At 41.7% G+C, this 14,061-nt stretch overlaps 1 protein-coding gene across 6 annotated transcripts in view; it reads left to right on the top strand.

Annotated features, from left to right (window-relative positions):
* The first annotated feature begins 5,235 nt into the window (after window positions 1-5,235).
* NRG1 (neuregulin 1) overlaps window positions 5,236-14,061 on the top strand; it is a 112,414-nt gene continuing 103,588 nt past the window's right edge. For all 6 annotated transcript variants that reach the window (XM_045286676.1, XM_045286675.1, XM_013005822.2 and 3 more), the window contains exon 1: window positions 5,236-6,523. In XM_045286676.1, the coding sequence (XP_045142611.1) occupies window positions 5,869-6,523 (655 nt within the window). In that variant the 5' untranslated portion in view covers window positions 5,236-5,868. The remainder of the gene's footprint in view (window positions 6,524-14,061) is intronic.

The raw sequence follows: 14,061 nt of genomic DNA, 5'->3' as shown, positions 1-14,061 counted from the left end.
TTACATTCTTGGAAACTCTATGGGGCATTCTACTCTGCCCTCTAGGGTTATTATGAGTTGTAATTAACTCAAGACCAGTGAGTTTCTTCCTTTTTTTGCTGTTGTTTTCTTTGTAAGAGGCAGCATGGTCCCAAGAGTAGGTATGTGTGGGTCATTTGTTGCAGTCTTTGTAGTGGCATGGTGATTAAAGTGCTGGACTGCTAACAAAAGGTTGGATGGTTTGAACCCTCCAAGCCACTCCATGGGAGAAACGCAGAAACACATAGCAGTCTGCTTCCAGGAAAATGACAGCCAATGAGGCACTGATACCAAGGGCTCAAGTAGAAAGAAAATGTTTTGAAAATGATGATGGCAACATATGTACAAATGTGCTTGACACAATGGATATGTGTATGGATTGTGATAAGAGCTGTATGAGCCCCCAAAAAAGTGATTAAAAATATGACAGCCATGGAATCCCTGTGGTGGAACCCATACATGGGTCTGTTAAGAATGTTATGACACTGTCCTATAGGGTCACTAGGAATTGATTTGATGACAATGGGTTTTCATACTACATACTTATGCTAACATACTGTAAGTAGAGAATCAAATAGTCTAGCTTGAATTGAAATAGCAGAAGAATTTGAGTATGGTTTTAATTTGATGATATAAAAAGATATTTTTCTTTATTAAAGCTAGTTATAAGGAAACTAGAATATCTTGAAAGGGGATAAAAACAAGTGTAGGCCCTTTTACTTTGTTTTCTCAAATCCAGTTTTTCTATTGCTTTATCTCCCCATGATCAGGTTGACTTACTAACATGTACTTCCCTTGTTTTCTGTGGTGAATTAATCGTGGCTACAAATTCTTTGTGAGTCTTTCGTCAAGATTCATTTCCCCTCTAGAAGTTGGCCTGGCACTGTCTCTGCTTAGCCAATTGGATGCAGTGGAAGTATCCTGTGACATTTTGGTGCTCTCTTTAAGAGAATTGGCAACTTCCTCCCTCTGAGGATGTTTCCCATCACAGCCCAGCCATGAACCTGATGTGTGAGAGGCCCAGGACACGTGGAGAGACCACATGTTTGGATAGGCCCAGTTGAGCTCCCTGCTTTCACCTATCAGCAACGGCTAGTCACGTGTGGTGGCCATCTTCAATGTTTCCATTCCATTGCCCTTGAGTTGATTGCAGCCCAAAGAGAGCAGAACCATCTAGCTGACCCCTGTAAACCCAGACTAAGGGGGTTTTTAATAGAAAGGTTGTTTTATACTCTACAACTCTTTGTTTTGCAGCAATTTGTAACTGAAAACACCTTTTCCCCCAAAGCCCTGGAATTGAAAACATAGAACTCATTAGGTTTAAACTATAAATGGGTCAGATTTTAATAGCCTATGCTTAATTCTTTTAACTTCTGAAAAGCATTAGGCAATGCTTTATAAAGTTCTCATTTGGGCAACCAGGAATATTTAAATGTATTTAATAATTGTATTAAATGAGCATTGCCTCTTTTCATTATTATATTTTCTAGCTCTTTAATTCTGCCAATGAAATGCTGTACAATTAACACATTAATCAGATGAATGCTTCATATTTTAAAAAGTTACAGCATATTGTCCAGCAGAAGTCACATGAAGTTTGGAGTCTGACCCTGGATCTTATCCGGCCTTCTCACTTAATCCTTATCCTATCGTGGTCTGAGCCACCTGGGTTGTCTGAGCCACCATTTATTTACTTCTATGAATATTTATCCTGCCTAGGATTATTGAAAATCAGAAATACTGTATGTAAACACACTAGCAGGTTGCTAGGGACAAAGATAGAGTTCAATAAATGTGGTTTTTATTGTTATGGATAAGATTGTCATTTTGAGAAGGTAGTACAATTTTGTGTTGTGTCTATTTAAAAAAAAACCAGGATGTGAAATATGGATTTTGATGGAGGAGTGGTTATAATGGGATAGGCTCAAAGGATTAAAAGGTATATCCTTGGAGTTTTCCCTACAAACATGCGTGTTTGCTCCAAAGGAAAAATGTGATATCCAAGGTCAATTACATTACCTTTCTGACTTTCATTCTTTATTGCTATAAAAAAACTAATGAAGAGATAAAGGCAACTTCTGGATCCAAGGTCGACTCATAAAGAATTCCCTTCTTTATTTCCTCTCTCTTCTCTTCCCTTTACTTAATCACACTCATCTCCAATTTGGGGGCGGAAGGACTTTGTAATTTATAGTACACTGGTTCTCTTGCTGACTGATTTTCTTACAACCTAAGTGTTACAAGATTCCTGGGGTACATTTCCAAAAGACACACACACACACTGATTTATGTATTACAAGAGAAAGGAAAAGTGTGGCCACTCATCGGATTCTATTTCTAATGTTTTCCCTCTGGATAATAGAGTGTTTTCCTTTGTAAGCGTTAGGATTTTTCCATTTTACAACTAGAGTAATATCCAGCAGTTGCTCTGCTGCAGAGGTTTGCAGTTTGTACCCTATTTTTACACAAATAGTACGCACATTATGAGTTGCGCAAGCCACATACTCCCTTGTGCATTACTTTTCTATATGCTCTGCATGTTTTATGTACATGTACATTATTTATGTGGGCACATTATAGGCAGGAAAATATGGTAATTAAGGTGAAGGGCTTAGTTGCCTTTGGTGCAAGTTAAAGTTTTCTCAGTTACCAGATAGCTTGTCTATCTCCCTGACCGTGGCTACCTGCAGTTCATATTGGTCTTTGAGATTTCAATGACCTTGACCTTGGGTGAAATGCCAATGTACAAAAGTGGATTAATAGTTTGGAACTGGAGTAATTTGCAACATATTAAAATTGGGTAGTGTCTGAAGAAATTATAAACTATCCTACTTAGCATAAAAACCTATCAGCTCATAATGTCTTTGTATATTTACATGGTTAAAGATGATTATGGTCTTAATACTGCTCAGTTTGAGCACTATAAATGTTTCAATGTAGATTTTCTGTAATATAATATTCCCTATCTTTTGCTAGGATGAAAATTTGTAATAGAGCTCTCAGTGCTTTAAAATCTCATAGTTGAGCAAGAAAGAAGCAGGATAGAAATGATTTTAAAATGCCTGTCTAGCAGAGGAAACATTGCTCTTGAGTGTATTCTGACTCACAGTGACCTTATGGGACAGTAAGAACTGCCCTATAGCAGTTCCAAAGTTGTCCATCATTAGGGATCTAGACTTGCCACACCTTTCTTTGGCAGAACAACTGCTGGGTTTTGAACTGCTGACCTTTAAATTAGCTACTGATTGCTTAACTACTGGATCACCAGGGATCCTTAAATACTGGTTACTGGTAGCATTAGGGGTTAAGTATTGGACTGCTGACCACAAAGTTGGGAGCTCAAACCCACTGGCAAGTCCATGGGAGAAGGATGTAGCTGCCTACTCCTTTTAAGAGTGACCTTGTAAAAAACCCCATATTGGAATACTATTAAAAATTGATTGGTTATCATTGAGTTTGGGTTTGGTTTAAATATATAAATGTAGAGGTGAACTAAAGAATCGCTCATTTTCTTCCTAAGCTTGTCATCATCATTTACAAATGTATAAATTAGTCCAGGCTTTGTTGCTATGTCTAGCATTGAAAATACATTTAAGAATATTGATACGCTTTACTCATTTATAATCAAATTATTGCATTTGGAAAGAAAGGGTAATATTTGGATCCCATTAACAGAGTAGCTTCACTTAGGACTTGACCTCTGATTTCTGGGATTCGCTCACATAATGGTTCAATCCTGCAGACTGAGAAAGCATTGTTCAGGCTCCTGTTGGCATTGGTGAGCAAAATGGTTCCTTGGGAACCATTCTGGTGTCCACTCCCTGTTAACATATGGATTAAAGGTTGAGATGGATAGAGGGTGCCTTGGTGTGCAACGGATGGTTCAGAAGAGCCTGTGCTATTAAAGACTTTGCACTTCTTCCAGGATTTTTAACTACTGATGTTTTAAAAGGGAGGAAAATCGGCATTGAAACTCTCTGTAAGGTGAAACTACTGAAACCTAAGCCAAAAGGCATGCTCTCATAGAAATCTCTTTCTTAATACTTGCAGTGCAGTTATAGCTGAAGACATGTGGTATATATTACTGTGCCCAGGGAATTCAAACCTCCGCAGTGTGGAGTTACAGTGAAAGGCTAATTTAAAAATGAAGTGGTAGCCTTTGCTCCCATCATGGCTCTGTTACTTACCAACTTCTTGTTAGCTTAACGTTATGAGTCTGTGCCTGCTTTGTCTGGATGGGACAGGGGAAGCAGCTATTTACAGGGGACCCTTAGAGTAGAGGCATATGGACCTCGTTCCCCTTCCCTGGTTCCCCCTTCCCCTGCTACAGCATACACTTGGCATTTCACCCGGGGCATTACAAAGTCTTACACAATCACTGCACAAATAGATATTTCAAAAGTGGGCTAGAGCCACTTGCCTCTATAATGGCCTAAAGGCAGAGCTGTCCATGGTTAGAAACACGTTTTCTAACTGTTGGTTGAAAACTGCGTATTAATAGTCCTCTTGGTGCACAAAACTTCTTAGAGGGCTAGGGAAGGCATGCTCTCTCTCAGCAGCAGGCAGGAAGAAATTGCTGTTGAAAAGCTTACCTCTCTGGGGAGGAATCAGATATCAGACTTTGCCAAGCCTCAGGTCCAACCCATAAGGTCCCACCTACATCCCCTCCCCATCCCAGCTTTGTTAGATTGCTAGCATCGATCCATCGCTGGCTTTTTCTGACCCAACTCTGGGTAAAGGAAAGAAAGCCGGCAAGACTGAAAGCACGCAAGGGGGGAGCAGAAGAGTGGGGCCCACTGCTTCTGTAGCCAGAGAAAGAAAGAAAAGAGGGGGGCGGGGGGCACAGGGACTCCGCTTAACTGGTGCCTGCCTGCTTCCCTTTGATTTGATGGCCTTTATTCCGCCTAATTGGATAAAATAGGAAGTCACTGGCAGTCCTGGCCTGCTGGGTGTACTGATTTCACTCAGACCAGCCCAGCTCCAGAGTGGGGAGGGTGGGTGGGGGCTGGGAGAGAAAGGAGATAAAATAGAAGCACCGAGAGCGAGACGTCTTTGGAGGAGGAAGGACAAGCGAGAAGAGAAGGGACTATGAAGCAGGGATGAGGCGCAGAGACAGAAAGTGAAGGAGCGCCGCTCTAGAAGGACAAAGAGGAGTGGTTGCGGGGTGGGGATGGAGGCAGGGCGGGGAAGGGAGTGACCGCCCCTCCTGGCTGGGCTCTCGCCTTCAGATCCCTCAGTGAGGAGACTCTTTGCAGGGATGCTCAGAGGGCAGGCACCTGCTGCTCTGTAATGATTCAGCCTCTTTCAGCCGCTGCGTTAACACAACAGGATGCTGTTGCTACTGTCACTGCTGCCGCTGCTGCCGCCGCCGCTCCTGCCCCCGCCGCCGCCACCGCTGCTCCTGCTTTTGCTTTTACTTCTGCTGCATGACAGTTGTTTTCTTCATCTGAGCAGGCAGCAGCTGCAGATGCCCCAGGTGGGGAACCTGCCTTTCAGTTTGGGCTACTGGTTTACTTAATCGGACGACCCTCCGCCCGCCCGCTTTCTCCTTTGGTGGCCGTTCTCTTGACAAGCCGGGATGGTTTGAAGAAGCATTGAAAAGAACTGGAAAAGTGGCCCGGAAACAGCAGCGAAAGAATCACGACACCACTTTTATGTTTGTTGTCCTTAGAAGCTTTTTCTTCTCTTTTCTTCTTTCCCTGTCTTCCCGAACTCCTCCTGATTTTGATAATGGCCTTGGACTTGGGCTACGTATCGATTTCCACTTCTAAGATGCTGTCTCATTTGGCTGGGGGGGGCTCTGCATGGTAATGGACCGTGAGCGAGGCCGGGCCTTCTGGAGGTGAGCCGATGGAGATTTATTCCCCAGACATGTCTGAGGAAGCTGCCCAGAGGTCCTCCAGCCCCTCCACTCAGCTGAGTCCAGACCCATCTCTGGACGGGCTTCCGGCAGCAGAAGACATGCCAGAGACCCAGACTGGAGATGGGAGAAGCCCGGCACTTGGCCTGGCAGTGCCCTGCTGCGTGTGCCTGGAAGCGGAGCACCTGAGAGGTTGCCTCAACTCAGAGAAAATCTGCATTGTTCCCATTCTGGCTTGCTTAGTCAGCCTCTGCCTCTGCATTGCCGGCCTCAAGTGGGTATTCGTGGACAAGATATTTGAGTATGACTCTCCTACTCACCTTGACCCTGGGGGGTTAGGCCAGGACCCTGTGATTTCTGCTGATCCGACCGCTGCCTCAGCTGTGTGGGGATCATCGGAGGCATACACTTCACCTGTCCCTAGGGCTCAATCTGAAACTGAGGCTCAAGTTACAGTGCAAGGTACCAGTGCTGTTGTACCTTCAGCTGCGCCAACCCTGAAGAATCGCATCCTTGCTTTTCCTTTTCTGCCTTCCGCTGCGCCGCCCTTCCCTGCATCCACCGGGCACCCTGAGGTGAGAACACCCAAGTCAGCAGTTCAGCCACAAACAACAGCAACTAAGCTCCGAACTGCTCCTAAACTTTGTAAGTAGAGAGTGAGAGAGAGAGAGAGAAAGAGAGAGATGAATGGAGGAAGGGGGTGGGGACTGAGGTCCCAAAAGGTGCTCTCTAGAGCTCCTAGCGCTTTCCCTTTCTGCTTGCATTTTAATTGCATGGTTTTGTGTAAGCGCATCACGTGACTGGATGCTTGGGGTGGCACTGGAGAGACAAGTGCAAGGCTCTTGTAAACTCACTTCTCTAACAGCTCCCTCTAGCCTGGTTGTTAAACCTGGGGGTGGGGGTGGGGGATCGGAAAACTTCAGCATCTGCAAGTCATGCTTGAATTTAAGCCAAATCCAACTTACTTCCTAACACCTATTCAAATGAAAACACCAGACCCTTCTTAACTAGCCTTTTCAATTTAATCTGACGCTGCCCATGACAGTGAGTATTAGTGTGTGTGTCTGTGTGTGTGTGTGCATGTGTGCCACTCTCTTTTTGGTCTCATTGTCCCATATTGCAGATGGTCTATCACCTTCTCACCTTTCTGTTACTCCCCAGCAACCCCACCCTGCTGCTCGCTCTCTCTCTCTCCATCCCTAACCATGTCTCCCCTCATTTGGATTTCAATTGGTTCTTCCTGAATTCCATCAAGCCATAAACCCTTGATTGTGCTCCAGCCTCTGGAGCCTGAGAGGATTGCTGACCGGCCAGGTTGCAGTTTCAGTTATTTGCTTTATAAGGGGCAGCTTGTGGTTGTGGTTGTTATTGTGGTTCAGGACACAGAACCATTCTGCATAGCAAGTTCCTCCCAACTTAGTTTTGTCACCTGTAATCGAACATTTAAAGAGCTTCCTTGCCAGCCATTAAAGTGTACGAGATCCAAAGGTACCGCTTTTGTTGTAGACACGCATGCTTCAGCCTGTCAGGTTGTAGCAGCTGAGTTAATTATCAGTGGGAGACCAGAGCCCCGCGCTCTTAAAACGACACAGAGCAACATACAGCTTTTGGCACCTGGTCATGCAAGAGCTACAATGGAAACTTAACAAGCATGAAACCGTGACTTGTCAGATGGCACTAACAACATCTATGTCAAAGAGAGGAGTTTGCTCCTTTTGGGGGTTTGTTTCTTTTTAAATTACTATTTTTAGTTACCTTCCAACATTGGTATTGATGTGTTTTACCTTAGTAGATGGACACGACTGCTCATTGATGGGTAGCTCCTTTTGGGAGAAGAGTAAGGTCAGAGTCTGGTTCTTAATAAAGGGCATAAAACCGCTTAGGCTTAAACAAGAGTTGGGGAAAGGATTCTGTGGTGAAATACTTCTTTTATTTCCCTTCCCCCACCCACTACCAGAAGGTCCAGTACCCTTTCCAGACATTAATTCTGCCCAAAGTAGAGCATCATGTAGAAACAGAACATCTTGAGCGGGACCTGTGCCTCAGTCCTATTTCTTACACACACACCAGTTTCAATGGCAAAAACTAAGGGGGGTGGGGCTTGTTTTTCAGGTGTAATTAGGGAAGGAACTCCTTGCTGTACACACTGCTTTGTATTTTTATCAAATCCCTGAAGCATCATTAAAGATCTGACAGATATCGCTGCATTTGCTGCCTCTTCCCACCTGGCAGAGTGACGGGGAAACCATGCCCACATGCAATGATGGGCTATAAAAAGCAGGCAGAGATCCTGCAAAGAAAGCAGAATTTACCATGAAGACAAGGTTCCTTCTCCATCTTTATCATTTAAAGCACAAACCTTTCCTCCTGAATGCCCGAATGGAGTTCGTTGTCCAGATAAAGGAAGATGAACTTTGTAAATGTATCCAACCCCATTATCCTATAATTTTGTAATCCGAGGAAAACAAAGACGCATCCTGCACGTTTGCCTGATGTTAAGAGCAGGTCAAAAAGTATGCTGTGAAGTTTTGAGAAATTATTTCCTTAAGTAAATTCTTCTACGGGGTTTTGATAGATTACATATTCCTCTTCTTCTTTTTTCCTTTTTCCAAGTTAGAGCATTGATTTTGTGGCACTTGCATTGAGTGGAAGAGATTTACTGCTGCCTAAAAGCATCACGGTGGCCTGTGCTGCCCAGACACACAGCTGCAGCATTTGGAAGTGCATTGAAGATAAGCCTGGAAAAGCAGTTTGAGAAGGAGCATTCTACTGAAAAGTTAGGGTCAGACACTTGGTTAACATTTTGAAGCCTACATGGTTTTCTATGTGGGGAAACTCTTAGCTTGTACAGATGTCTGCTTTAAAAAGACAAGAAAGCAAACCAATAAGCCTCTATTTCATTCAAATTATGAGTCTTGTCTTTGGAATGGGATTGGTTGGTTCAGGAAGCTTTTTGAGTCTCTAAAGTGATTATTTGTTTTTGTTGTTGAAAGAGTTGTAATCACTAAATGAAGGCAAAAGCAAATAACATCATTGGGCTGTCCTTTATAAAATCTCTTTCATGATTTTCTTTTCAACAGAGAAATATTGTTTTGTCTCAAGAATGATTGTTTCTGATAGTAATCATTCAATCCTGACTCGCTTTGTAAAATGACACGATCGTATCCAAAATAGGTTCTTCACTGGTTTCAGGGCTTGGTCCTCCCTTTTCTGTTGTTCGTCTCTCTCAGCATATTCTGCATATTGCACACAGCGCTGTAGCTTTCAAGGTCATAGTCTGTTGAGGGCTAATTGATCCCACTCTTTCTGGAGCCTGAGAGAATGGAAGAGAGACCATCTCCGTAATTGTGTCTGCTGCGCTATTCCCCAAACCAATCTACCTAGTAGCATTAGTCTCTTATTTTTTTTAAATACTAGACTTACTCCTTTCCTCACTGATTTCTTTTCAAGGTTCAACTTTTGGGTGGGGGCCATTATTAAAAAAGACAGACTAATGTTTTCACATGTCTCAAAGCCTCGTACCTATGGCAGTTTGTTTAAAATAAGTATTTCCTTTCATATAGCAATTTAAACTCATGTTTACATCATATTGCTATGTGCAGAGAGGTGAAGCTTAAGAAATCAAATACAAGGCTGGAATGATGCATATGTATATGTGTATATGTTTTTTCATTATGAAGTTTTCCTGTGTGTGATTTGTGGTTCCTTATACCATATTCACCATACTGCCATGAATATCGTTTTTTCAAGTCACATATATTTGAACCATTAATTTGTTTTATTTATTAAGATGTTTGATATCTTACGTCTGGTCTTTATAGAAAGGACTGACTTTGGAACACTGTGAATTTAGATCACCGTAAAAATAACTGCACAATCCAACTGTATCCAAGAAACTGAGGTGCCATTTTGAAAAAGAAAACGTTTGTGGATGGGAGAGGCTGCGTGACAATAGACTCTTAGGTAGAAGATTGGTATTTTCATCTTTAGGGCGAATTTGTTTCTCTTCATTTTAAGACTCTTACTTGGGTTGTAAGGAAACCAATGTTACTGGAGTGACACTGTAAATCATTACCATTTGCAAAAGCTCAACGTGATAGATTAAATACACTAAAGGGTTTCCTCTCTTGTTATAAGTGGCGTTCACTCTAAGGCCTCTGAGTCCTGCTCCTTCAGTTCTTTACAACTACACTCGTAGTCATTTCAGAACAATGATTTCAAATAATTTCTCTCCACTTACGCCTACTTGTTTAAATCAGACGACATTAAAAACTGTGACATCATTGTCAATTTACTAATGAGGAAACTGGGATCCTGAAAGATTAAGTCTAATGTTGTAGCTGAAAAAAGGGGTTAGTAATTTGTCTCCTGGATATATAGTTTCTCTCTCTCTCTCTCTCTCTCTCACACACACACACATACACACACACACACACACACACACAGAGTTTTATACACACTTTTTAAAAAAAAATCATACTGTCCCTCTTCTAGAGAATGAGAATTTGAGGCTAACTCTGGTGCTTGAGGCAACATTGAACAGGCCATTCAGGAAGTACTTCAAATGGGACTGCTAATCAAGCATGTGTGGCTCATCCCACTAAAATTAAATTTTCTTCTTTCCTTCCTGTCTCATTCTTATTAAAATTTGAGTGGTGGTCTTTTTTCTTTTTTTATTTGATCATCCATACAGTACTTGTTTGCTTTTGGAGACAGCTTGGAGTGTCTAGGGTGAGCTGGTCCCTAAAATAGAGCAGATGGTTCCTTGGTTCTCCTGTCTCCTGCACATCCCACTCTGATCCCTCTTCTTCCTGTGATACCCATGTTAGTTGTCTGTCTTCTTCTCCCATCTAGCTTCATCGTTATGTCTTAAATTTTTACTTTCCTAATTATACAATCTTGTTTTCAATATTTTATTCACAGATGCTGTTCACATAAAGCTTTATTTTAATTCTGAATTGTCCTTAAACATACATATACTGCACAAATTCATTCTGCTCCAAACCCTGTACCTTTGTCCTCCCCTCTTTGCTTTTCCTGTAATACTACCTTGCATTACCCTTTTACAGCATGAAGGGAGTGGGATTTTGTCGATTGACAGATGTAAAGAAGTCTTAACATGTCCAAAGTTAAGGGAGAAGTCTCTGAGAACCAAAAGTGTACCTCTTTTCCTTGGAGTCTGCTCAGCTTTCCACCCAGCTGCACCACCATGCCTGCATTTATGCTCCTGCTTCCATATGCTCATTTTCCTACATATAATTGTTTCATTTTTCTTCTATTCTACTTGCTATTTTTCTTGATTCATTTATCATATAGTCAACCGAAATATATTAAGCACTTACTATGTGCCAGGTGGCACTGGGTGTCAAATGCACTGGGAGAAAGATGAGGCTGTCTGCTCCTATAAAGATTTACAGTCTCGGAAACTCCCTTACAGAGTCAGAATCAAGTCAATGTCAGTGGGTTTGGTTTTGGTTCATGTGCTAGGAAGGAGCTATGGGGATGCAATGGTTTTAGCACTTGCCTACCAACAGGAAAGCCACCGGTTCAAACCTACCAACTGTTCTGTGGAAGTGTGGCATTTATGACAGTCTTCGTCCATAAAAATGACATGCTGGGAAACCCTATAGGGCAGCTCCACTCAGACCTACAGGGCCATGGCAAGTCAGAGACAACATGTGGGCACCAAGTTTGCACTGGGGGCAGGGGATTTATATGCCAGCAACTATTCTAGACTGAGGATACAGCAAAGAAAGCAGAAAAGGTCCTGGCCCTCAAGGGCCTTGTGTTCTAATGGTTGTTCCCATCAAATTTGCATAAATGATCGAAAGGTGATCTTCACTTTCGTACTTTCACTCTTTGAATTTAGCATTTCTTCATTTTGTCTCACTTTATTAATATTTTGACTTCTTTTCACCTATTCTTTCCCTAATTCGTTCCTTTACTCCATCTGCTGAACAGTGAACACCTGCCTAACAGTGTTACTTTTTCCTTTAAGTGACACTAGCCCTACTTTGCTACCAATAAGCAAGATAACCTTAGGTCAGTGGTTCTCAACCTTCCTAATGCCGTGACCCTTTAATACAATTCCTCATGTGTGGTGACCCCCCAACCATAAAATTATTTTTGTTGCTACTTCATAACTGTAATGGTGCTACGGTTACGAATTGGGTAACCCCTGTGAAAGGGTCGTTCGACCCCCAAAGGCGTCACAACCCACAGGTTGAGAACCATTGCCTTAGGTGATTCATATTTGGCCCATATAGCACTATTTCAAGAAATCATTAAAGAATAACATGAAGTCTTTTAGCAACACTCTAAGATGAAAGATGGATATACAACTCTTGTAGCATCTAAAGAGTAGGCAATCTTTTATATTCAGATTTTTGGAACTTGGTAGGCAATAAATATTTTTGTTTTATATTTTAGCTCTTTATTCAATTTATCTTGAAAAATATTGAAAGGATTAAATTATCCCCAAAGATTTTAGTTGCACTATCCAGAGAAACCTTAGAATCTGCCATTAAGTTACTTAGTCTCAAACTGAATAAAAACTTGGGATCATATACTGTTCACATGAAGAATCCTTGACTAGAAGTGAAAAAAAATTCATTCTTATTAATCATTCTTATAATCTCTCACCTTGTTGTTGGAGTCTTTACTGCCGTGAGTCAGTCCACTCTTGGGCGTCTGTGTGTTACACATTCAAAGGTTATTTCTGGACAGTGGAATCAATATTCTGTATGCATAAAGCTTTTTACATGGAATTTTATTAGAGATTATCTGAGTCACTTCCCAGGTGAGGAAATGCAGGTCTTGCAAAAGTGAGGTGACCTGCCCAAGGTCACTACAGTTGATTAATGGAGGTACTAAGACTAGACGTGGATATATCCTTTCTCTTGTTGCCCCAGGCTTTCTTAAAAGCTGGCTTTTCATTTATAGTCCAGGTGTGCAAATAGCATCATTAAAAACATTTTGAGTTTTGTGTTTATTATTTAAATCCAGGTTAGTAAAACTTTTCTCACTTCCTAACAGATTAAAATGTTACCCGGATGACATGCATAGGCCTCATCTCTTATTAACACAGTTTAGAGGATACATATTTTGCTTATCAAAGTTATCCCAACTAAAATGTGCTATTCATTTTCAAAGATGCTAATTCCCTATTGTTGGAAATATTGAAGCAGTAGCATTGTTGAGGGAGCAGCATGTCCCACGCCGATTGTTCAGTGTATTTGTCTCTCGGATCTCTGTAGTCGTTTGCGCCCCTCTGCCGTTCTTCTGGTCATGAGCAGGGTAGATTATCCCCTGATTCTGTTTTACCTTTTTTTCAGATGAATATGATGATGATGGAAATCCCCCAATCCTAGTCCTGAGATGAAACAGACATGATACCAATTATCAATCTTTTTTACTGCGCTAATATGTCCTTCCTCACTTTGTCCTTTCCTTCTGTGAATGTAACCAAGTGGCTTAGCGGATCACCTACAGCAGTGGGTCTCAACCGTCCTAAGGCCGCAACCCATTCATACAGTTCCTCGGGTGGTGGTGACCCCCAACCACAACATTATTTTCGTTGCTATTTCCTAACCGTAATTTTGCTACTGTTATGAGTTGGGCGACCCCTGTGAAAGGGTCCTTTGACCCCCAAAGGGGTCACGACCCACAGGTTGAGAACTGCTGATCTACAGAGTAAGTTTGGGGCTTTTAGGAAACTTATGGAAAACTTAAAAGTAAAATAAGAAGTTGAAGAAACTTTACTATCAAGTGGGAATTATATGGAAGTTGAGAACAAATTTTAGCTTGGTCACTTACAAACTACATGACTTTCAATGTATCAGTTCACCACTTGAAATTTACTGTTCACTTCCAAACAAATGGGGATATTAATACCTAAAAACTTCACAGCATGGTGATACACATTAAATCAATTTCTCTACATTACAAAGTACTTGATAATGGAGCAGAACTTAGGAAATATTTTTTTTCTTTTCTCTCTGTAGCAGGGTTTATACTCATATAGAAGTACTCGTAAATGTTGGCATTTCTGGGAATATACGACAGGGGTTCTTGAAAGGGAATTAATCAGTTATGCCTTAGAATGATATAGAACTCTATCATTACTTGAGTCAGAATGCTCAGAGAAGAATGATTTCTCCCCATAAAATTTGGCTAGAATACAA

The sequence above is a fragment of the Echinops telfairi genome, unplaced genomic scaffold (genome assembly GCF_000313985.2).
Source record: "Echinops telfairi isolate 266 unplaced genomic scaffold, ASM31398v2 ScPeMD7_9;HRSCAF=40, whole genome shotgun sequence".
Taxonomy (NCBI): domain Eukaryota; kingdom Metazoa; phylum Chordata; class Mammalia; order Afrosoricida; family Tenrecidae; genus Echinops; species Echinops telfairi.
Note: the sequence above shows the minus strand (reverse complement) of the source record. Positions and strands in the feature narration are given on the sequence as shown.